The sequence below is a fragment of the Staurois parvus genome, unplaced genomic scaffold (assembly GCF_062004578.1).
Source record: "Staurois parvus isolate SC_StPar_1 unplaced genomic scaffold, SC_StPar_1.0 ptg000132l, whole genome shotgun sequence".
NCBI classification, from domain to species: Eukaryota; Metazoa; Chordata; class Amphibia; order Anura; family Ranidae; genus Staurois; species Staurois parvus.
The window spans coordinates 7,270,206-7,294,695 of record NW_028317928.1 but is presented as its reverse complement, the minus strand read 5'-3'; the positions used below and the strand labels follow the sequence as shown (position 1 = coordinate 7,294,695).

The 24,490-nt window shown below is 45.8% G+C and overlaps 1 protein-coding gene across 1 annotated transcript in view; it reads left to right on the top strand.

Annotated features, from left to right (window-relative positions):
- Nucleotides 1–24,490, top strand: part of LOC149466264 (uncharacterized) — a 68,567-nt gene that overhangs the window by 11,717 nt on the left and 32,360 nt on the right. Inside the window, 9 exon segments of the mRNA XM_089672722.1 lie at nt 2,389–2,515; nt 9,638–9,814; nt 19,214–19,305; nt 19,585–19,740; nt 19,827–19,950; nt 20,399–20,496; nt 20,702–20,816; nt 21,091–21,195; nt 21,479–21,574. Of these exon segments, the coding sequence (XP_089528848.1) occupies nt 2,389–2,515; nt 9,638–9,814; nt 19,214–19,305; nt 19,585–19,740; nt 19,827–19,950; nt 20,399–20,496; nt 20,702–20,816; nt 21,091–21,195; nt 21,479–21,574 (1,090 nt within the window).

Sequence of the window (24,490 nt, the reverse complement as noted above, 5' to 3'; positions counted from 1 at the left end):
GAGAGAAGTTGTATTCGTGCTCAAAATGAGGAATTGTCACTAAAACCAGAGGAATCGTACGGGTGCGAAACCGTAATCAACGTCAGAATGTGGGAAATGTTTTTCTGAAAGAGGAGAACTTCATCTAGTTTATAACAGGGGTACTTGAAGTATTGTGCGATGGAGGGGTTCTCAGAGAAAATTTAAATACAGTCAAAGATAGGAAGATCCATAGAGATGTTAAATCGGAACTACATGTGGACTATATATTGGCAATTGACCATCACACCTATGTGAACCCATTGGGCATGCCATTGCAAAATTATGGGCGGTAATTTGGAGTTGCCCCCCTCCCCTTAATAGCCTTTGCTCCTCTGGGAAGGCTATGAGAGTGTGTCTGTGAGAATTAGAGACTGGAAAACAGAAGAATGGTGGGCCAGGCCAGCATAACCCCTTTGCTCTCAGCATGCCTCAGTTTTTTTTTTTCTTTCTTTGCTAGTGTCATAGGACAGGGGGTCTCCAAACTTTCTAAACAAAGGGCCAGTTTACTGTCCTTCAGACTTTACAAGGGCGGGACTGCGGCCAGTGGGAGTAGAAAAGGTCCCGACGTTAGTGGGAAAAAATATAATGTCCTTTTGTTTGGTGTCACTGGGAGGAATTGTCCCCCTTCATTGATGTCATTGAACCCTATCATTTGTGTCACTGGGAGGAAATGTGCCCCATCATTGATGTCATTGGACCCTGTTAATTTTATCATTGATGTCATTGGACCCTATCATATGTGTCACTGGGAGGAATTGTGCCCCATCATTGATGTCATTGGACCCTATCATTTGTGTCACTGGGGGGAATTGTGCCCCATCATTGATGTCATTGTATCCTATTAATTTTGTCACTGGGAAGAATTGTGCTCCCATTATTGGTGTCATTGGACCTTATTAATGTTGTCACTGGGAGGAATTGTGCCCCATCATTGATGTCATTGGACCCTATTAATTTTGTCATTGATGTCATTGGACCCTATCATTTGTGTCACTGGGGGGAATTATGCCCCATGTCATTGGACCCTATCATTTGTGTCACTGGGAGGAATTGTGCCCCATGTCATTGGACCCTATCATTTGTGCCACTGGGGGGGAATTGTGCCCCATCATTGATGTCATTGGACCCTATCATTTGTGTCACTGGGAGGAATAGTGCCCCATCGTTGGTGTCATTGGACCCTATCATTTGTGTCACTGGGGGGAATTGTGCCCCATGTCATTAGACCCTATCATTTGTGTCACTGGGGGGGGAATTGTGCCCCATCATTGATGTCATTGGACCCTATCATTTGTGTCACTGGGAGGAATAGTGCCCCATCGTTGGTGTCATTGGACCCTATCATTTGTGTCACTGGGGGGAATTGTGCCCCATCATTGATGTCATTGGACCTTATTAATGTTGTCACTGGGAGGAATTGTGCCCCATCATTGATGTCATTGGACCCTATTAATGTTGTCATTGATGTCATTGGACCCTATCATTTGTGTCACTGGGAGGAATTGTGCCCCATGTCATTGGACCCTATCATTTGTGTCACTGGGGGGGAATTGTGCCCCATCATTGATGTCATTGGACCCTATTAATTTTGTCACTGGGAAGAATTTTGCCCCCCCCCCCCCCCACTGGGGGGAATTGTGCCCCATCATTGATGTCATTGGACTTTATTAATGTTGTCACTGGGAGGAATTGTGCCCCATCATTGATGTCATTGGACCCTATTAATTTTGTCATTGATGTCATTGGATCCTATCATTTGTGTCACTGGGAGGAATTGTGCCCCATGTCATTGGACCCTATCATTTGTGTCACTGGGAGGAATTGTGCCCCATGTCATTGGACCCTATCATTTGTGTCACTGGGGGGGAATTGTGCCCCATCATTGATGTCATTGGACCCTATTAATTTTGTCACTGGGAAGAATTGTGCCCCATTGTTGGTGTCATTGGACCCTATTAATGTCACTGGGAGGAATTGTGCCCCATCATTGATGTCATTGGACCCTATTAATTTTGTCACTGGGAGGAATTGTGCCCCACCATTGATGTCATTGGTCCCTATTAATTCTGTCACTGGGAGGAATTGTGCCCCATCGTTGGTGTCATTGGAAGGAATTGAGTCCCCTTCATTGGTGTAAGTGGGGGGAATTATACACAATTGGTATCAGTGAATGTAATAGTGCCCCATGGGCTAGATAAAAGCAAGCAAAGGGCCCCCCGGCCACAGTTTGGAGACCACTGTCATAAGAAGATGGACTCCTTTTCTCAGCTCTGCTTAGGGAAAGGCTAACCTTTTACTAGCTACTCCTTTTTTTTTCTTCAATCAAGATTTCTGCTACATCTCTGCTGTGTTGGTCTCTATATGCAGCTATCTGGATTGGCCGTTCCTGAGCCTGACTTTGGAGTGCCACACCTGGACCACTCTGGACTGGACGATTGCCTGGAATGTGACCTTCTGGAACTGGGCTCTGCATTGTGGTGCTATTCAGACCAAAGTATACTGTTTTAATAGCCACAGAGCACTATACAAGGGCACAGCCCCAGGTGCCGCCTTGTCATTGTTGTGAGGAGGCCAAGGAGCTATGTTGCAGCTAGGACCACTGAGCACCATTCAGAATCTCAACTTTTCATTTGGTTTTTCCATTGTGAGAATTTTCCATTCAGCCAAAAGATCATTTGTGAGACGTTGGACTAGAAGATCTGGTTCATAATTGGTATTTTAGTTCACGTCAAAGGTGTTCAGTACGGCTAAAGTGTTACTAAACCCACAACAGTAAAATCAGTCTGTATGTGCAGTAAAGCATGGTGTGTACTGCTAGAGAGTGTTTCTCTTTTTTTTTGGGAGGGTGCATGTGATCAGCACAGGGCCAATCAGCACTGTCCAGACAGAGGTCAGGGGTTCTGCATCCTCATAGGGGAGAATGGAAACTCCTCCTACAAGCTTTAACCACTGTTCTGCTGGACACTGATAGAAGTCATAAGACTGCTCTAGCTGCTGATGAGAAAAAGTATTTAGCAGTTTATATTTACTAAAATAATTGCACTTCTATGTTCTGTGTAATGTGGGAGACCGGATATAGTGAATGCAGGGTCTGGGGAGAGCGGATATAGTGAATGCAGGGTGCATAGAGTGCGGATATAGTATAGTGAATGCCGGGTCTGTGGAGAACTGATATAGTGAATTCAGGGTCCGGGGGAGCAGATATAGTGAATGCAGGGTCCGGGGAGAGTGGATATAGTGAATGCAGGGTCCGGGGAGAGCGGATATAGTGAATGCAGGGTCCGGGGAGACTGGATATAGTGAATGCGGGGTCTGGGGAGAGCGGATATAGTGAACGTGGGGTCCGGGGAGAGCAGATATAGTGAATGTGGGGTTCGGGGAGAGCGATTTAGTGAATGCAGGGTCCAGGGAGAGCGGATATAGTGAGAGAGCAGATATAGTGAATGCAGGGTCCGGGAGATCAGATATAGTGAATGCAGGGTCCGGGGAGAGCAGATATAGGTAATTCAGGGTCCGGGGAGAGTGGATATAGGGAATGCTGAGTCAGGGGAGAGCGGATATAGGGAATGCAGGATCCAGGTAGAGCGGTTATAGAGAATACAGGGTTCGGGGGGAGAGCGGATATAGTGAATGCGGGGTCCTGGGAGAGCGGATATAGTGACTGCAGGGTCCGGGGAGAGCGGATATAGTGAATGCGGGGTCCGGGGAGAGCGGATATAGTAAATGCGGGGTCCTGGGAGAGCGGATATAGTGACTGCAGGGTCTGGGGAGACCAGATATAGTGAATGCAGGGTCCTGGGAGAGGAGATATAGTAAATGCGGGGTCCTGGGAGAGCAGATATAGTGACTGCGGGGTCCTGGGAGAGCGGATATAGTGAATGCAGGGTCCGGGGAGAGCGGATATAGTGAATGCGGGGTCCGGGGAGAGCGGATATAGTGACTGCGGGGTCCGGGGAGAGCAGATATAGTGACTGCGGGGTCCGGGGAGAGCGGATATAGTGAATGCGGGGTCCGGGGAGAGCGGATATAGTGAATGCGGGGTCCGTGGAGAGCGGATATAGTGAATGCAGGGTCCGGGGAGACCAGATATAGTGAATGTGGGGTCTGGGGAGAGCAGATATATAGGAATGCGGGGTCCGGGGAGAGCGGATATAGTGAATGCAGGCCCCTGGGTTTAGTAACACTTTAAGGCCAGGGCTCCATTGAGCTCTTCCACATGCAATTTGTCAAACTATGTCTTCATGGAGGCATTTCCAGCAAATTGGAAGCACAAAATATTTTAAAATGTATTTTTCCATGGAAAATTTGATTTTGCAATTTGCAGTTGCCCTTAGAAATTTGGAGAACTTTGGAATCCATGGTCATCCGTTTTTGGTCCAACACCCATTACTTTAATAACAAAGATATTGTTACAATAAATCTATATCCTCTGGGCCTTGGTACTCACTACACGTCAAGGACACTCATACTGTTTGTCAAACTAGTCTCTAGTTACAAAAATTCTTAATAAGCTATCATACAGATATAAAAATGTTTAATTGTGCTTGTTTTGTTCTCATGGAGGATAGGTCAGGCTCTAGTTTCTGTTTGTAGTTTGTGTGTAGCTCAGAATCTTCATACACGGTATATAGTTGTCCAGGGCTTTTACAGTGCCTTGAAAAAGTATTCTTACCCCTTGAAATTTTCCACATTTTGTCATGTTACAACCAAAATCGTAAATGTACTTTATTGGGACTTTATGTGGTAGACCAACACAAAGTGGCACATCATTGTGAAGTGGAAGGAAAATTATAAATGGTTTTAAAAAATTTTTACAAATAAATGTTTGAAAAGTGTGGCGTGCATTTGCATTCAACCCCCTCTGATACCCCTAACTAAAATTTAGTGGAACCAATTTCCTTCAGAAGCCACCTAATTAGTAAATAGAGTCTATCTGTGTGTAATGTAATCTCAATATAAATACAGCTGTTCTGTGAAGCCCTCAGAGGTTCTTTTAAAACAGGGTCGGGTTATAAAAAATATCCCAAGCTTTGAACATCTCATGGAACACTGTTCAATCCATCATCCGAAAATAGAAAGAGTATGGCACAACTGCAAACCTACCAAGACATGGCCGTCCACATAAACCAGGGGTAGGCAACCTGCGTCTCTCTAGCTGTTGTAGAACTACATTTCCCATGAGGCATTGCAACATTACAAAACAGACAGTTACAGCTATGACTTGCAGAGGCATGATGGAACTTGTAGTCCTGCAACAGCTGGAGAGCTGCAGGTTGCCTACCCCTGACCTAAATTGACAGGCTGGGCAAGGAGAGCTTTCATCAGAGAAGCAGCCAAGAGGCCCATAGTAACTCTGGAAGAGTTTCAGAGATCCACAGCTCAGGTGGGAGAATCTGTCCACAGGACAACTATTAGTCGTGTACTCCACAAATCTGGCCTTTATGGAAGAGTGGGAAGAAGAAAGCCATTGTTGGAAGAAAGCCATAAGAAGTCCCCTTTACCAGAAGCCATGTGGGGGACACAGCAAACGTGGAAGAAGGGGCTCTGGTCAGATGAGACCAAAATTTAACTTTTTGGCCTAAAAGCAAAATGCTATGTGTGGCGGAAAACTAACACTGCACATCACACCATCCACACCGTGAAATATGGTGGTGACAGCATAACATGTGGGGTTGATTTTCTTCAGCAGGGACAGGGAAGCTGGTCAGAGTTGATGGGAATATGGATGGAGCCAAATACAGGGCAATCTTAGAAGAAAACCTGTTAGAGTCTGCAAAAGACTTGAGACCGGGGCTGGGGTTCACCTTCCAGCAGGACAACGACCCGAAACATCCAGCCAGAGCTAAAATGGAATGGTTTAGATCAAAGAATATTCATGTGTTAGAATGGCCCAGTCACAGTCCAGACCAAAATCCAATGGAGAATCTGTGGCAAGACTTAAAATTCGCTGTTCCCAGACGCTCTCCATCCAATCTGACAGAGCTTGAGCGATTCTGCAAATAAGAATGGGCAGAAAAGTCCCTCTCTAGATGTGCAAAGCTGGGAGAGACATCCCCAAAAAGACTTGAAGCTGGAATTGCAGCCAAAGGGGGTCCTACAAAGTATTGACTCCGGGGGGCTGAATACAAATGCCACCACACTTTTCCCAGATTTATTTGTAAAAAATGTTGAAAACCATTTCTCATTTCCCTTCCACTTCACAATTATGTGCCACTTTGTGTTGGTCTATCACATCCAATCCCAATAAAATACATGGACGTTTTTGGTTGCTATATGACAAAATGTGGAAAATTTCAAGGGGTATGAATACTTTTTTCAAGGCACTGTATTTCTGTAAAAGCGATAATTTTGCAGGTACAAGCCAATGTACAGTTCTGAGGAGACGTTTATGCCAAAACAAATTGGCAACCTCTATTAAAATTATTATTATTCGATATAACACCAATGTAACCAACCTGCGCTGTACCTAATGGCAAAATGGGGGCCCTGAGATGTATGTCTGGTTTTGTACTTGTTTATTTGTTGATAAAAAATAAGCAATAAAAATTATCCAATTAAAAAAAAGAAAAAGGGAAATCCTAGATCCCCTTTTTTAATTTAAATTCTGTCATGTAGTGTTAAATGATAAACATTATATGGGCTGGCTCACCCTACAAGGCTTCATCTAGTAAATCTCATTTTTAGGCATATTATATAAAACAGTGACAAAAAAATAACAATATATCAGTCAAAATAAATGACTTTGAATGCTGTAGCATTAAACGTGGCCCTTCATGAGGAGCACACTATAGGGGTTAGCAGATAAGAAATGCTTGTAGTTAAAGTAGAACTATAGGCTAAACTTTTTTTTTTTTTAATTTTGGAAACGTTAAGGGAGGGTTATTACCCCTGTCAATTTTTTTTGTTGCCATTTTTGTCTCGTTGGGGAGATTTCCCTTCGCTTCTTGTCCCATAGCCAAACAGGAAGTGAGAGGAAATCCCTGCAAATTAAGGGTTTTTTGGGGTCACCAGATCTGATGTCACCATTGGAATATTCCTCCTCTATTACTTTTCTGGGGACAACCCAAAATTTGGGATTTCCTTTTACTTTCACTTCCAGGGACAAATTAAGAGAATCTCTTGGGTCCCACAGGTCACCAGAACCAGTGGACCCCATTAGAAGATCTCCCCTCTATTTTCTTGCGTCAACCCAAAATTTGTTTTTCTGTTTTCTTTCAATGATATGTGTAAACAGGGCAAAGAAGAGAGGGTAAATCTTCCTAACGGGAGCACAGAAAGCAATAAAAACCTACAGTAATAGGTGTTCTAATCCCTCTCCACTCTGTCCAAAACTAAAAGTTTTGTCTTTAGTTATACTTTAAAAAAAGCTCTGCAGCTCTGACCAAAGTTGAATATTGCCCTTGCTATAGCTGTAGGCCATTTACGTATCTCATGAAGCCTGATTGGAAACCTCCTAGGACATTGGTAACTATAGCTGTAGGCCATTTACGTATCTCATGAAGCCTGATTGGAAAACACCCAGAACGTTGGTAACTATAGCTGTAGGCCATTTACGTATCTCATGAAGCCTGATTGGAAAACTCCAAGGACGTTGGTAACTATAGCTGTAGGCCATTTACGTATCTCGTGAAGCCTGATTGGAAAACTCCTAGGACGTTGGTAACTATAGCTGTAGGCCATTTACGTATCTCGTGAAGCCTGATTGGAAATCTCCAAGGACGTTGGTAACTATAGCTGTAGACCATTTACGTATCTTGTGAAGCCTGATTGGAAATCTCTTAGTACGTTGGTAACTATAGCTGTAGGCCATTTATGTATCTCGTGAAGCTTGATTGGAAAACTCCTAGGACGTTGGTAACTATAGCTGTAGGCCATTTACATATCTCGTGAAGCCTGATTGGAAAACTCCTAGGGCGTTGGCAACTATAGCTGTAGGCCATTTACGCATCTCGTGAAGCCTGATTGGAAAACTCCTAGGGCGTTGGCAACTATAGCTGTAGGCCATTTACGCATCTCATGAAGCCTGATTGGAAAACTCCTAGGACGTTGGCAACTATAGCTGTAGGCCATTTACGCATCTCATGAAGCCTGATTGGAAAATAATCTCACGCGTTTCGGGAGCTGAACCCCCTTCCTCAGAGCTAGAGATGTGCCTGCTGGCCACAAGCCTATATACTAATAGAATGTCAGAAGGAGAGTGGATAAAACCCTCCCACCCAGCTGACCAATGGCAAAAAAAAAAAAACATATATTGTCATAAAACCAGAAACAACAATCATCATGGTTTTTGGGTGGAGACATTAGCACACCTATCCTTGTGAGTAAGCCAGGAGTGATTAAACGCATCAAGGAAAAAAGGGTGGTTTTTTGGTGGAGACATTAGCTTCCCTATCCTTGTAAGCCAGGAGTGGTGAAACGCGTCAAGGAAAGGGTGTTTTTTTGGTGGAGACATTAGCTCCCTTATCCTTGTGAGTAAGCCAGGAGTGGTTAAACGCATCAAGGAAAGGTGGTTTTTGGGTGGAGACATTAGCTTCCCTATCCTTGTGAGTAAGCCAAGAGTGGTTAAACACGTCAAGGGTGGTTTTTGGGAGGAGACATTAGCTCCCTTATCCTTGTGAGTAAGCCAGCAGTGGTTAAACACGTCAAGGAAAGGGTGGTTTTCGGGTGGAGACATTAGCTCCCCTATCCTTGTGAGTAAGCCAGGAGTGGTTAAATGCATCAAGAAAGGTTGGTTTTTGGGTGGAGACATTAGCTCTCCTATCCTTGTGAGTAAGCCAGGAGTGGTTAAACATGTCAAGGAAAGGTTGGTTTTTGGGTGGAGACATTAGCTCCCCTATCCTTGTAAGCCAGGAGTGGTTAAACGCGTCAAGGAAAAGTTGGTTTTTGGGTGGAGACATTAGCTCCCCTATCCTTGTGAGTAAGCCAGGATTGGTTAAACGCATCAAGGAAAGGGTGGTTTTTGGGTGCAGACATTAGCTCCCCTATCCTTGTAAGCCAGGAGTGGTTAAACGCATCAAGGAAAGGGTGGTTTTTGGGTGGAGAAATTACTGTATGCAGTCAACTCATTGGTTATAAAAAAAATTGCTGCAAGAGGAGCATATTCTTAAAGCAGAGTTCCACTCCAAAGTGAAAGCTCTGCTTATTTGCTTCCTCCCCCCCCCCTCCACTGCCATATTTGGAACTTTTTTTGGGGGTGGAGCAGGTACCTGGTTTTGACAGGTACCCCTGCTCCCACTTCCGGCTCAGATCACCGAGGCGAAGTGAGCCAGAAGTTCGGCCCCTTCCTCCCTCCCACAGTCTCCTGGAAACTTTCACAGGTCCCAGGAGACTGCCGGACCAATTAGCAGCGCGACTTGCAAATACGCAATGGGCACCAGGCGGTGAAACTGCAAGCTGTCACAGGCTGGTGCCCACAGTTGAGACGCCAGCACCATGGAGGAAAGAAGGGGAGAAGGGACCACGCGGGTGAGAACATAGCTGGACTCCGGGACAGTTTTTGTAGCTGTTGACTTTTAATAAACACAAAAACGACTGGAACTCCACTTTAGTATTCTACATTGAGAATGGAGATGGACAACACTGGCCAGCAGCCAAGATCTCTTTTTCTTCAATAAAGATTTCTGCTGCATCGCTGCTGACCTGGCCTTTCGTCAGCCTAACTTAGGAGTGCCACACCTTGACCACTTTGGACTGGACGATTTCCTGGAATGTGACCTTCATGATACTGGGCTCTGCATTGTGGTGCTGTTCATACCAAAGTGTACTATGCTGCTAGCCACGATGCACTTTCCAGGTAGAGTTGTGGAACAGCTCCAGGTGCTATCTTGTGATTGTGAAGAGTCACTGTTGCGATTAGGCTGAGCAGTGGGAGCTACCTCACAGCTAGGACCACTGAGCGCCATTTAAAATGTCCACTTTTTGATTGGGTTTACCTGTGAATAAGGCAAGGGTTCCAGGGATCACCTGCTTGATGGGGTGTTGTGTGTGTTCTGTCATTCAGCATTGAGCAAGCACCTTCTCGCTTCTGCTCCCTCCAAGTGTAGCATGGAACTCTTCCCAGTCCAGAGGTAGTCTAGTGTACCTTCTGAGGACCCGGACCCTGACTATCTGGAATTTTGGCCTCTGCTAGAGCAGTGTTTCTCAACCTTTTTTCAGTCAAGGCACCCTTTAAAATGATGGACAGTCCCGAGGCACCCCGTTCTAAAACCGTTTTATATAACGCAGCAACATCCACACATATAGGACACCCAACATTAGAGGTGATTTATTCTTCCAAAGCAAATACACTTTTTCACCCTGGTAGTGACTAGTATTGCAGTGTTTCTCTTCTCCCTCAGTTTTTCTCCATCACTAAGCCAATGTGACCCCAGTGCTGATGGAGAAGGGCAGGGGAGGGTCAAACTAGGATGCTGTGCAGGCAGTTGACATCCTCCTTATCAACTGATGATGTCATTGATTGTCAGGCGGCTAGAAGGTTGTAATGGTGCACAATGAAAACCTTTGGCTTTCTGTAACTAAAAGGCAGGCTTGTTCCACCCACTGGCTTGTATACAAGTTTTGGACAATTATTAGACATTTGGCCAAGGCAACCCCTGAAGGAACCTCAAGGCACCCTGGTTGAGAAAGGCTGTGCTAGAGTCATCTATCAAGCTTATAGTCACTTGAGAAGGACTTTGGTAAAAGGAATAAGTCAGTGGTGCTCTAGGTGAGTGAGAGAAGGCAAAGTCAAGGGGTAAAGTGGGAGAAGAGAAGCCACAAGAAAGATCCTTCTAAGACTTAGTGTTCAGTATTACATATAAGGAAAGTACAGCAAAGAGTGTGCTAATAGTATACTTACATTCATGTATACTTCTATTCCTAAGGTTCCTGGATACCTGTCCTAGGTTCAAGCAACCTAGTTCAGGTCATATGGGGAACATGTGTCAGGGGAAAAGATGAGGAAGCCCTGGCAAATGTGCCAATGCCCAATATGGCTGTGCAAAAATGTGCGCATGCACACCGGCACACGCAGGGCGCGATAATTGCTGACACTTAGTGGCCTTTATAAGGACTGCAACTCCTCACAGTAAATTGCTGGATTATCATGAGCCTCCTGTTCCTGTGTATTATCCTACTGCTGATTATTCGTTACCGACCCGGCTTGACCCTGACCTGCTTTGGCTCTCCTCCTGGCTCTCTACCCCAGCTTGATCCTGACCTCGCTCCTGTCTGTGTATGACCCCGGCTTGACCCTGACCTTGCTCCTGTCTGCTGCTCTGTGTGTGACCCTGGCTTGATCCTGACCTTGCTCCTGTCTGCTGCTCTGTGTATGACTCCGGCTTGATCCTGACCATGCGCCTGTCTGCTGCTCTGTGTTTGACCCTAGCTTGATCGCGACCTTGCTCCTGTCTGCTGCTCTGTGTATGACCCAGGCTTGATCCTGACCTTGCGCCTGTCTGGTGCTGTGTATGACCCCGGCTTGCTCCCGACCTTGCTCCTGTCTGCTGCTCTGTGTGTGACCCAGGCTTGATCCTGACCTTGCTTCTGTCTGCTGCTTTGTGTATGACCCCGTCTTGATCCTGACATTGCTCCTGTCTGCTGCTCTGTGTATGACCCTGGTTTGATCCTGACCTTGCGCCTGTCTGGTGCTGTGTATGACCCCGGCTTGATCCTGACCTTGCTCCTGTATGCTGCTCTGCGTATGTGTCAAGGTCCTACCTTTCCTCAGAGCTTGTACTGCTCCATGTGCTGGCATCTATCTTAGGTTTCTGCAAAGCATTGTGGGATCCTTTATGCTTTCAAGCCTCTGCGGCTTCTCCTACAGAGGTGGTGGCTTATCACATTTAAGCCTGCTGTCTGCAGCTGCTCTTTGCATTCGTGTCCTGTCTGTTGAATTGCAACAAGCTCCTGTTAGTGTCTCAGTGCTCTCCTGGATATCGACTCGGTTTTGGCAAGACTCCTTCCTGGCTTCTGACCCCGGCTCTGGCGATCATCCTTCTTGGCTTCTGACCCCGGCTCTGGCAATCATCCTTCCTGGCTTTTGACCCCGGCTCTGGCGACCATCCTTCCTGGCTACTGTCCTACCCAGTCATCCGCTGTTGCTGTTGTACTTGCATAGACTCTGTCTTGTTTTTGTACAATAAACCTACCTTTTATGTGTGTGTCTGACACTACACGAATGCCATGAATTCTGATGGTGCAGGTACGCTCTCACTCCCTATGTTGGTTGCCAGACTTGATCAGCAGGATCGCTTGTTGGATCAGTTCGCTCAGGCGTTGCAAACCCTGCTTGCACGCACATCACACCTTGCTCCTGGTGCTATTAGGCCGGTTGTCACTCCTATGGTCGCTCCCGCTGTTGCTCCAGTTGTTGCGCCTACCTCCACATCTGCTGCCGCACCTGCGGTGCTCAGAGGCATGACTGGTTCAGCCCCCCTTCCACAGCGCTTTGGGGGTGAACCGAGTCAGTATCGGGGTTTCCTTAACCAAGTGGGCATAAATTTTGAATTGATACCCCACGCTTTTCCTACGGAGAGGTCAAAGGTGGGTTTCCTAATCTCGCTGCTCTCGGACAAGGCCTTGGCCTGGGCAAATCCCTTATGGGAGAACGATAACCCTGTGATTCACGAGTTTGCCGGTTTTGCCTCCTTCCGTACGGTATTCGATGTGCCTGCTCGCTCCGCCTCTGCTGCTAAGCTGCTCATGTCTATGCATCAAGGTTCACGAACCGTTGCCGAGTACGCCATAGAATTTTGTACCCTAGCGGCAGAGGTTTTATACCTGAGGGATTGCACACCCGCTTGCTGCGTACCTACCATAATTCCAAGACTGCCGGTCATCCAGGGAGGAACCAGTTGTCCTGGGTCGTTTCTCGTTTATTCTGGTGGCCATCCCTCCGTTCCGACATCGCCTCATATGTAGTGGCATGTTCTGTCTGTTCCCAGAATAAATCTCCTTGGCATCTTCCATTAGGCCTTCTGCAACCCATTCCCAATGGGGAGCATCCCTGGTCACACCTGGGCATGGCTTTTATTGTAGACCTCCCTGCGTCTCAAGGCCATACGTTAATTTTTATGGTCATTGATCATTTCTCCAAGATGTGCCATTGTGTTCCGTTCAAGAAATTGCCGACTGCGCAAGAACTGGCTACGGTTTTCGCCAGGGAGATCTTTCGCTTGCATGGGTTACCTAAGGTGATTGCGAGACAATCACCTTAGGTAACCCATGCAAGCGAAAGATCTCCCTGACCGTAGCCAGTTCTTGCACAGTCGGCAATTTCTTGCCGTGGGAGCCAGTTTGTGTTCAGGTTCTGGTGCGCCTTCTGCTCCCAGTTGGGTATCAAGCTCTCCTTTTCTTCGGCCTACCACCCGCAGTCCAATGGGGCTGCGGAGCGTTCCAACCAGGCCCTGGAACAATTCCTTCGCTGCTATATCTCAGACCATCAAGACAATTGTGTCGATCTCCTGCCATGGGCAGAGTTTGCGAGGAACTCGGCTGTCAACTCCACCTCCGGGATGTCTCCCTTCATGGCCAATTATGGGTTCCAACCCGCTGTATTGCCTGAGTTGTTCTCGCCACAGGACATTCCGGCTGTGGATAACCATCTTGCTGCCCTGGGTTCCTCATGGGGGCAGATCCAGAGGTCCTTGAAGGACTCAGCTCAGCGCCAGAATCTCCAGGCTGATCGTAGACGGTTGCCCGCTCCTTCATACCAGGTCCGAGATCGGGTGTGGTTGTCCACTCGTAACGTCAATCTTCGGGTGCCCGCACCGAAACTTGCTCCCCGTTTTGTTGGTCCTTTCCGCATCCTCCGTAGGGTGAACCCAGTTGTCTATGCCCTTGCTCTTCCTCCTGGGATGCGTATCTCCAATGTCTTCCACGTATCCCTGCTGAAGCCTCTGGTCTGTAATCCCTTTACTGCCTCTCCGCCTCGGCCTCATCCTATCCGGGTCGACGGTCATGAGGAGTATGAGGTGAGCCGCATCCTGGACTCTCGGTTGGTCCGCGGTCGGGTGCAGTTCCTGGTCCATTGGCGTGGTTATGGTCCAGAGGAGCATTCCTGGGTTCCTTCCGCGGATGTTCATGCTCCTGCCCTCCTCCGCGCTTTTCACGCCCGCTTTCCCCAGAAGCCTTATGTTGAGCCGCGGAGGGGGAGGGGCCCTTGAGGAGGAGGTACTGTAAAGGTCCTACCTTTCCTCAGGGCTTGTGCTGCTCCATGTGCTGGCATCCATCTTATGTGTCTGCAAAGCATTGTGGGATCATGTATGCTTTCAGCCCCCTGCAGCTCCTCCCCCAGGAGGTGGCGGCTTATCACATATAAGTCTGCTGTTTGTAGCTGTCCATTGCATTCGTGTCCTGTCTGTTGCACAGCAGCAAGCTCCTGTTTAGTTTCTCATTGCTCTCCTGGATACCGACTCGGCTTTGGCAAGACTCCTTCCTGGCTTCTGACCCCGGCTCTGGCAACCATCCTTCCTGGCTTCTGACCCCGGCTCTGGCGACCATCGCTCCTGGCTTCTGACCCCGGCTCTGGCGATCATCCTTCCTGGCTTCTGACCCCGGCGCTGGCGACCATCCTTCCTGGCTACTGTTCTACCAAGTCATTTGCTGTTGGACTTGCATAGACTCTGTCTTGTTTTGTATAATAAACCTACCTTTAATTGCACCTCCTTGTGTGTCTGGTTCCTCGCTCCCTGACAATGACTATATGCGTCTTGATGCTCGGCAGGGTTTTCCAGAGATTCCTGCCCTGTGCCAGGCTGTGATCACGTTCTGGTGAACAATATTGGAAGAGATGAGCCCCCAAAATGGAACCAATGCATGGTTAGCAGAGGCGACTGTTAAATAAGAAGGTGCTTCTAAATGGATTCTTCGGGAAAGTAGTTGTTTATTGGTCATAAAAACAAGCTGAACCATAAAGCGTTTTGTGGCTCCTTAGTGGCCTCTTCATCAGGAAAAAGTGTACGGTACACAATGAATGTATACAGTTCTCGCCCATTAAAGTGTACTGTATGCCTGTTCCTGACGAACTGGCCACTAAAGATCAACAAAACGCATTGAAGGTGTGTCCTGACCTGTACATTTGACCAATGAACATTTGCCGTCCTAAAGGATCCATTTGGAAGCTCCTTTTTTCAAAGGACGCATCTGCTGATCACACTTTGGTTTCCTTTTTCGGGCTTCATACATTCTACCTTTGTTAATTGCTTGCCCTCCACCATATAGCAGAACTACTGCTCCAGGGCGGCAGGGCTGCGCAAAATTAAATTTTTCTAATTTGCATTTACTGGTAGGGGGTGTGTACATATCCCTACCCACGATGCTATTGGTGGCTAGAGATGTCAGTCACCGGGTCCCGGCCAGCATTCGGTGATCATCGGGGAAAGCCAACCGGGGAGAGGTCTGTGTGTAATCAACACAGGTCTCTCTCCTGCCAGCAAGGACATGCTGCTGTGTATCTCTCTGCACAGCATGTCTCCCTAGTAAAACACACACAGCACACAGGTAATCCTTTGATGGCCCCAGATGTTAACCCCTTCTTGCCCAGTGCTATTAGTACAGTGTCAGTGGTTGTTATTAGCACTGATCACTGTATTGGTGTCACTGGGGATGTCAGTGACACCAAGTCAGTTCCCCCCCATTACTGGTATAAAAAAAATTTAAATTCCATTATATATACCACCATTTGTAAACGCTATAACTTTCATGTAAACCAATTTACACGTATTGGGATTTTTTTTAGCAAAGACATGGAGCAGAATACATTTCGACCTAAATTTATGACGAAATTTGATATTGTCATTTTTTTTTATTGGACATGTTTTATAGCAAAAAGACCAAATATATATATATATATTTTTTTTCAAAATTGTTGGTCTTTTTTTTGTTTATAGCACAAAAATTAAAAACCTGCAGAGGTGATCAAATACCACCAAAAGAAAGCTCTATTTGTGGGGGAAAAAAGGACATAAATTCCATTTGGGTGCAGCGTTGCATGACCGCGCAATTGTCAGTTAAAGTAACGCAGTGCTGTATCACAAAAAAAAGGCCTGGTCAGGAAGGGGGGGAAATTCTCTGTAGGTCAAGGGCTTAAAAACTGGACTGCTCCTTCTGTGAATCTGAAAGTATTCCATCTTTTATATATATTTTATTTACATATATATAAATATAATAAATAAAAAATTATATATTTACATATTATATATATATATGTATTTTATATATATATATATATAAAAATATATTTTCCCTTATACAATTACCATATGAATCTACTTCCACTCCAATATCTCCTCATCCCTGACCAGCTACCCATCCTATCATCACTTTCTTCCCCAACTTCCGCTCTGTGGCTTTCACTTCCGGTGTGTGCGTTTCACAGCTGCCAGACCTCTTCCTGGTTGTTATGGTGACGCCAGCTCCTGTGAGAACGTCTCTCGCCGTAGTTTGGCACCCATTTTGTTGTCGCCTGTATCTTACTCGTTCTCCAAGCAGAGAATTTCAGTTGTTGGACTAGATATAGATAAGAAGGGCCAGCGGTTTGCAGTCACCTCTCACCGCTCCCTGGTAACGTTACAATGGTTTTAAAGGTTCTGTGTTTTCGACACCGAAAATGAAAAGTGTCCTTAGTATAGTAAACGGCCATTTTGTTGTATCCCAAAAAGGTTTGGAGGATTGGGAATTTCCTGTGGGGGTGTAAGATTGGAGTGAGTGTGTTCCCTGTGAGGAGAAGGTAAGAATATCTTCTTATTATGAGAGAAGAGGGTCCCAGCACTATGTGTGGGGGCTGTATGGGGGGGGGGGTCATGTGATGTGGGTCAGGTCATGTGTCCTCAGGGGTCAGCAAGGTTTGCACTGGGTGGTTTCACGTACACATAGCTCCTAAAATCCGGGCGCCTCCTCTGGATTGGTTTCCTATTGTATGGATCCTTGTATTATCATCTCGCCAGGTAAAGGTTTCAAGACGCATTGCAGACGCTCTGTAAATGCCATTTGTGGCGCAATTAACTTTACATTGATAGCGATAAACATTGGGGAGCAATAAAGCCAACCGAAGAAGATGTGTTGGATCAATTTTGGCTCAATGCACGCAGAAGCGATGCAAACGCGACCTTGTGAAGAACACTCGGTCACAGCAGTGTGCGGAACTTTGACCACTTTTTGGTGTAACCTTCATTTACGCTTGGATCGACTTCAGCACACATTAAAGAGCCTACAGCTTCAATGAAACTTGGCAAATGCCCTGCGTGTGTTGGATTTCTATTTGTTTTAAAGAGGCTCAGTAGTACCCCTTAATAGTATCAGTACTCTCGTTCGGCAGTACCCTCAGCTCTGTTGATGCCCCACTTATTAGTACCCTCAAGCTTGCCGATCCCCTGTTCAGTAGTAACCCCATACTCTGTTGATCCCTCACTCATTAGTAACCCCCCCACTCAGTAGTAAGTCCTAACTCTGCTGATCCCCCGCTGACTAGTAACCTCCAGCTCTGCTGATCCCCAGCTCATTGGTAACCTCCAGCTCTGCCTTCAGCTCTTCTGATCCCCCACTCAGTAGTAACCCCCAGCTCTGCTGATCTCCCGCTCACTAGTAACCTCCAGCTCTGCTGATCCCCCACTCACTAGTAAACTCCAGCTCTGCTGATCCCCCGCTCACTAGTAACCTCCAGCTCTGCTGATCCCCAGCTCACTGGTAACCTCCAGCTCTGCCTTCAGCTCTACTGATCCCCCACTCATTAGTAACCTCCAGCTCTGCTGATCCCCCACTGACCGGTAACCTCCAGCTCTGCTGATCCCCCACTGACTGGTAACCTCCAGCTCTGCTGATTCCCCGCTCACTGGTAACCTCCATCTCTGCTGGTAACCTCCATCTCTGCTGATCCCCCGCTCACTGGTAACCTCCATCTCTGCTGATCCCCCGCTCACTGGTAACCTTCAGCTCTGCTCATCCCACACTGACTGGTAACCTCCAGCTCTGCTGTTCCCCCGCTCACTGGTAACCTCCAGCTCTGCTGATCCCCCGCTCACTGGTAACCTCCATCTCTGCTGATCTCCCACTGACTGGTAACCTCCAGCTCTGCTGATCCCCCACTCACTGGTAACCGCCAGCTCTGCTGATCCCCCGCTGAGTAGTAACCTCCAGGTCTTCTGATCCCCCGCTCCTTAGTATCCCCAGCTCTGTTGATGCATCACTCAGTAGTTTCCCCAGCTCTGTTGATGCCCACTCAGTAGTACCCACAGGCTGATCCCCTGCTCAGTAGTAACGCCATACTCTGTTGATCCCTCATTCAGTAGTAAGTCCCAGCTCTGCTGATCCCCTGCTTACTAGTAACCTCCAGCTCTGCTGATACCCCGCTCACTGGTAACCTCCAGCTCTGCTGATCCCCTGCTCACTGGTAACCTCCAGCTCTGCTGATCCCCTGCTCACTGGTAACATCCAGCCCTGCGGATCCCCCGCTCAGTAGTAACCCCCTGCTCTGCTGATCCCTGGCTCAGTAGTAATCCACAGCTCTGCTGATCCCCCGCTCAGTACTAATCCCCAGATCTGCTGATCCCCCGCCGCTCAGTAGTAACCCCCAGATCTGCTGATCCTCCCGCTCAGCAGTAATCCACAGCTCTGCTGATTCCCCCGGTCAGTAGTAATCCGCAGCTCTGCTGATTCCCCGCTCAGTAGTAATCCACAGCTCTGCAAATCCCCCACTCAGTAGTAATCCATAGCTCTGCTGATCACCCGCTCTGTAGTAACCCCCAGCTCTGCTGATTCCCCGCTCAGTAGTAACCCCCAGCTCTGCTGATCCCCCGCTCAGTAGTAATCCACAGCTCTGCAGAACCCCCCGCTCAGTAGTAACCCCCAGCTCTGCAGATCCTCTCATTTGCTGATCCTCCTCTCTGTGTCGGCTTTTACATTCCTTCTACAGAGAAGCTTTCAATGGCGTCAACAGAGAGCGGGTATTGTTTACCACTCCCAGTCCGGCCATATTAGCACTAATGTGTCATAACTCTACAACAATATATCACCTGCTTTATCGGTTGGTAATATATACTCTTCAGTATGAAGGATTTCACCATACTTTTTTTTTTTTTCTTCTGGGTTACTCTACATTGACATCTAAGCTTACGTCTGCTTGACTTCTCCATATATATGGTTTTTGTTTCAGCCAACAAGATTGTTAAACTTTCATTGAATGTAAAACCATATCCAAGGAAAGACCATTAAATAGATGTCCAGTCAAGGATGGAGAAAGAGCGAGGTCACATGTCCGAGAGGATTTTAAACCTCACCCTGGAGATCATCTACTTGTTGACTGGAGAGGTGAGGAGTATTCTGGGAGGTCACATGATATCACTCTCATCTCTATTAATAAAACAGACCTGACCAAAGAGGTGAGGAGGATTCTGGGAGATCACATGACATCACTCTTAACTCTATTAATAAAACACAGACCTGGCTGGAGAGGTGAGGAGGATTCTGGGAGGGTCACATTACATCACTGACCTGACGGAAGAACTGTTAGATACTGTAATCACATTCATTTTAAAGCATTTACAATATTTATGGTGGCATAACTTGGTGTTTGTGCTTCAAATATAGAATTATATAGCCTTCAAATTATCGAATGGTTTGGTGGCAACCAACATGAGGAAGAATCAAAGCTTCAATACAGACCCTCCATCTCAGTCTCTGAAAAAGAATAACAAGAAAGTTGAAGAAGTCACCAGTGAGATCATTGAGCTGCTGACCGGAAAGGTGAGCGGTGCCGGGAATTCTGGGACATTATCCAGTAACAGACAAGGGATTTGTCTGGATGGTGACTTTATCATTGTGTGTGTCAGGTTCCTATAGGATATCCGTTTAGCAATGTACCTTTCTCCATGGAGGAGTTGGAGTATATAGAAGGACACAAGGACCTGTACAAAGACGCCATGATGGAGAACCAGCCACCTCTCACATCACCGGGTAAGAGGAGACTTTAATTTCTTGTATTGAGGATCCACCTAGATACACACATCCTCTGATATAAAGACATAGAAACAATAGAGGAGTGGGAGTATATAGAAGGACACAAGGATCTTTAGAAGAACGTCATGATGGAGAACCGGCCACCTGTCATATCACCAGGTAAGAGGAGACTTTCATTTCTTGTATTGAGCATCCACCTAGATAGACACATCCTCTGATATAAAGACATAGAAACAATAGAGGAGTGGGAGTATATAGATGGACACAAGGATCTGTAGAAGAACGTCATGATGGAGGATCAGCTGCCCCTCACATCACCGAGTAAGAGGGGACCTTCATTTCTTGTAAAGGAGAGAAGAGTATTGAGGATCCACCTAGTTACATACATCCTCTGATATAAAGACATAGAAACAATGTATTCAGTCAGTGTGTGTGTTTCCTACAGATGGATCCAGTAACAGAATTACACCAGCCAGAAGTCCTAGTCCTTTTTATTCCCAGAATGTGGCACCAGAACATTTCAAGACCCTCCAGGAATACCAGGTAGATCAATGCAAAACTAAATATTAAACATAGCCTATTATAACAAGCAGACCCATGAAACACCTCTTTAATGGAAGCAGAGGTCCTCCCGAGCCCTAACAAGTACAATTTACTTAATATCTGCCAAGTAGAAGTTCATGGATACAGTCATAAAATATAAACATTTTGAAGAGCATTATTTAAGAGAACCATCCTTCTTGTCTAGGTAACATTGGAAGGAAACCGGTCTGATCAAAGAAAAGAAGCTAGAGAGGAAGTACCAGAGTCGTATGTGATAGGTGACGAGTCATGTAGAGAGGAGGAAATTCCTCCAGAGACTGGTGAGTAATCAACATTAAATCCAGAGAAGAGTCCCAGATCCTCCTTGTTTAGTCACTACAACAATCTCTTCTTCTCCCCCCTCCTCTGTCAGTAGACATTAATGGGGGGACAGTTTGTGCCCAGTGGGGGGGTCAGGAGCCATCAGCCTCTATTAGACTCCGGCTCTCCTCCTCACATCAAGTCATTCAGACGTGACCAGTCTCCCCCCACACACACTCTCTGGGTTCTCATACATTTCAGTACAGGGGGATTCACTCTCCTCTTTATTCACAGACCCTGGAGACACCAGAGAGACATGGAGAAATATCAATGCTGAGGAGGAAGAAGATGTACATATCATGATTAAAGAAGAGGAATTTCCTCCTGAGCTCAGCACAGGTGAGTAATAAGCACTAAATCCAGAGAAGAGTCCCAGATCCTCCTCGTTCAGTCACTACAACAATCTCTTCTTCTCCCCCCTCCTCTGTCAGTAGACAGTAATGGAGGGGACAGTATGTGCCCAGTGGGGGGGGGGGGGTCAGGAGCCATCAGCCTCTATTAGACTCTGGCTCTCCTCCTCACATCATATCATTGAGACGTGACCAGTCTCCCCCCACACACACTCTCTGGGGTCCCTCATACATCCCAGTACAGGGGGCTTCACTCTCCTCTTTATTCACAGATACCAGAGGCACTCAGATAGATGTCAAAGCTGATGAAGAGGAAGAAGAACATGTGAGGATTAAAGAGGAGGACAGTCCTGTAGAGATCAGCACAGGTGAGGAATAAAGATTAAATCTTAAAAATAACCTCACTGATTATCCTACATAACTTCTTGAAACTTGTCTACTTTAGATTCTGCTTATAAAAAAAAAACCTTTTGTCTAGAGCCTGAAATATATGACTGATTCTGCTTTGGTCTTTTTTTCCTTTTAGTTAGCCCAATCAGGAAATGGAGAGAGACTTGTATTGCGGCTCCTGGTACCAGGCCGCTCGATCGCAAGATCACAATCTCAACAAAGCTGTTATGAATTAATCTCTTTCATAACAGCTCTGCTTCCTAAACCAATGAGTTGTGATTTGCCCACAGCTATCACATGGTACCCGGGACAGTCACTGTACCATGTGAATAGCTGTAGCCAATCACAGATAATTAGTAATCACAGACGTTATGAATAAAACTCATTCATGACAGTTCAAAGCATTGCTGTTACAATGATAATAGTTGTAACAGTAATCTAAGTGTCAAAAAAATTCCCTGATTAACCTCCCAGAGTAGTACAGTGTTACTATAGTGATGAAAGTATGTCAAAAAAAGATAATTAGTAATAACAGATGTTATGAATGAAACTCATTCATGACAGTTCAAAGCATTTGCTGTTACAATGATCATAGTTGTAACAGTAATCTAAGTGTAAAAAAACAAAATCCCTGATCAACCCCCCAGAGTAGTACAGTGTTACTATAGTGATGAAAGTATGTAAAAAAAAAATATATATTTTAATATTTGTTTTAGTTACTGTTTTTTTCATACTGTCACCATTGTCTCTAATCACCATGACACCAGTCATATGATGACGCTGTACTGCACTGGTGACAGTATGTAAAACAAATTGTGAAAAAAAACACAAATTTTATTTAAAGTATAAAGTCAAAACTTTTTTTTCCATATACCTGTCAGTTTTTATTGCTGTCTGTGCCCCCGTTAGGAAGATTCCCCCCTCTCTATTTGTCCTGTTTACCATCATCATTGAAAGTGAAAGTAAAAGTCCCAAATGTTGGGTTGTCCCCAGAAAAGTAATAGAGGGGGGAATCTTCCAATGGGGACATCAGATCTGGTGACCCCCCAAAAATCCCTTAATTTGCATGGATTTTCTCTCACTTCCTGCTTGGCTACGGGACAGGCAGCGAAGGGCAATCTCCCCAATGGGACAAAGATGAACTTTTCTGGGGTTATAACCCTCCCTATCCAATATCAAAAAACATTTTGCCTATAGTTCTACTTTAATTTCTTCATTTTCCAAAAAATTATGACAAAAAAATTACAACTTCAAGAAACTTGCCATGCATCTTACTAAATGTCCCAGGCTGTCTACTTTTCAAAAAGGGGTCATTTGGGGGGGGTATTTGTATTGTTCTGGCATTTTAAGGAATTAGAGAGGCCATCAGGATTGATAGATTTTCAGATATATATATCATAGTTTGTAGACTCTATAACTAATTAATATACATCTATTGGGATTTATATATTTTTTTACCAAAGACATGTAGCAGAATACATTTTGGCTTAAATTTATGAAGAAATTTGATTTTATTGGGTATGTTTTATAACAGAAAGTAGAAAATATTGATAATATTTTTTCAACATTTTTGGTCTTTTTTAGTTTATACAATTAAAAGTAAAACACCCAGTGGTGATCAAATACCACCAAAGAAAGGCTCTATTTGTGTGAAAAAAAGGTAAATTTCATTTGGGTACAGTGTTGCATGGCTGCACAATTGCCAGTTAAAGTAGCTCAGTGCTGAATAGCAAAAAAATGGCCTGGTCACAAAAGGGTTAAAACCTCCAGGAGCTCAAGTGGATAAAGCATCAAAAACGGATGATATGCCAAAAAGAAGCAGCAGCCAAGATGTAAACCCGATGGCCTTCACCTCATCCAGACAATGGAGAGACCTCTCCTAGGGGTGAAATGACACTGGGCACAGGGAAGACAACAAAATATCCTCATTGTGGTGAAAAACAGAGGAGACCACATTGGGGAAAAAAGAGGGTCTTGGTCTTAAAAAAACCTTTTGTGAAAGATCAAATGGGGTTCCTTACAGGAGAATGCTGATTAACCCCTAGACGCCGATCACACGCAAATATGCAGCCGCTCGGCGTCAAGCCCCAGACACCGAGCTGCCGCATATTTGCGTGCCATTAGAAAATACATATGTGCTGAGGGCGTGCGCACTCCCAGCACAAAAGTCCGTGACTTACAGAAAGGTCCCGATCTCCCCTTGCGATCGGGACCTTTTCTGATCATGTGACCGCCGTGACAGCAAATCACGCCGGTCACATGATCCTGAAACTCTTAAAGGGCTGGGAGGCTCCGGCGCAAAGGGTTAAACTCTGATCGTTCTAAACTAAGCAATGGCTACAAGAAAGACTACCCCATGGGATAACACCTCAAGGAAACGTTCCAAATACAGAGGTTGGACAAAATGATGGAAACACCAGGTAAAAGAACAAAATTGTTACCTAGTATGGTGTTAGATGGCCTTTGGCATCCAATGGGATGGAAATTCTCCTGGGAATTGAAAAATATAAGTCTTGGATGGTGGATAATGGAATCTGATCCCACTCTTCATGTAAAAGTCATTTCAGGTCTCGCAGAAAACAATCCAGAACCTTATTCTCCAAAATTGACCATAGTGGCTCTATGTTATTGAAGTCCGGCAACTGCTGCACCCAGGGAAGGTGCGAGACTTCATCTGCATGCTCATCAAACCACGATTTCACAACACCAGCTGTGTGGATCGGAGCATTGTCATCTTGGTAAATGGCGCTGTCTCCGGGAAACAATGTCTGCTCCATGGGGTGCACATAGTTGACCAAAATTTGTACATAGTTGCTGGCAGTGACTCTACCTTTCAAGGTGATGATGGGGCCTGCAGAATACTAAGATATGGCTGCCCAAACCATGATTTCTCC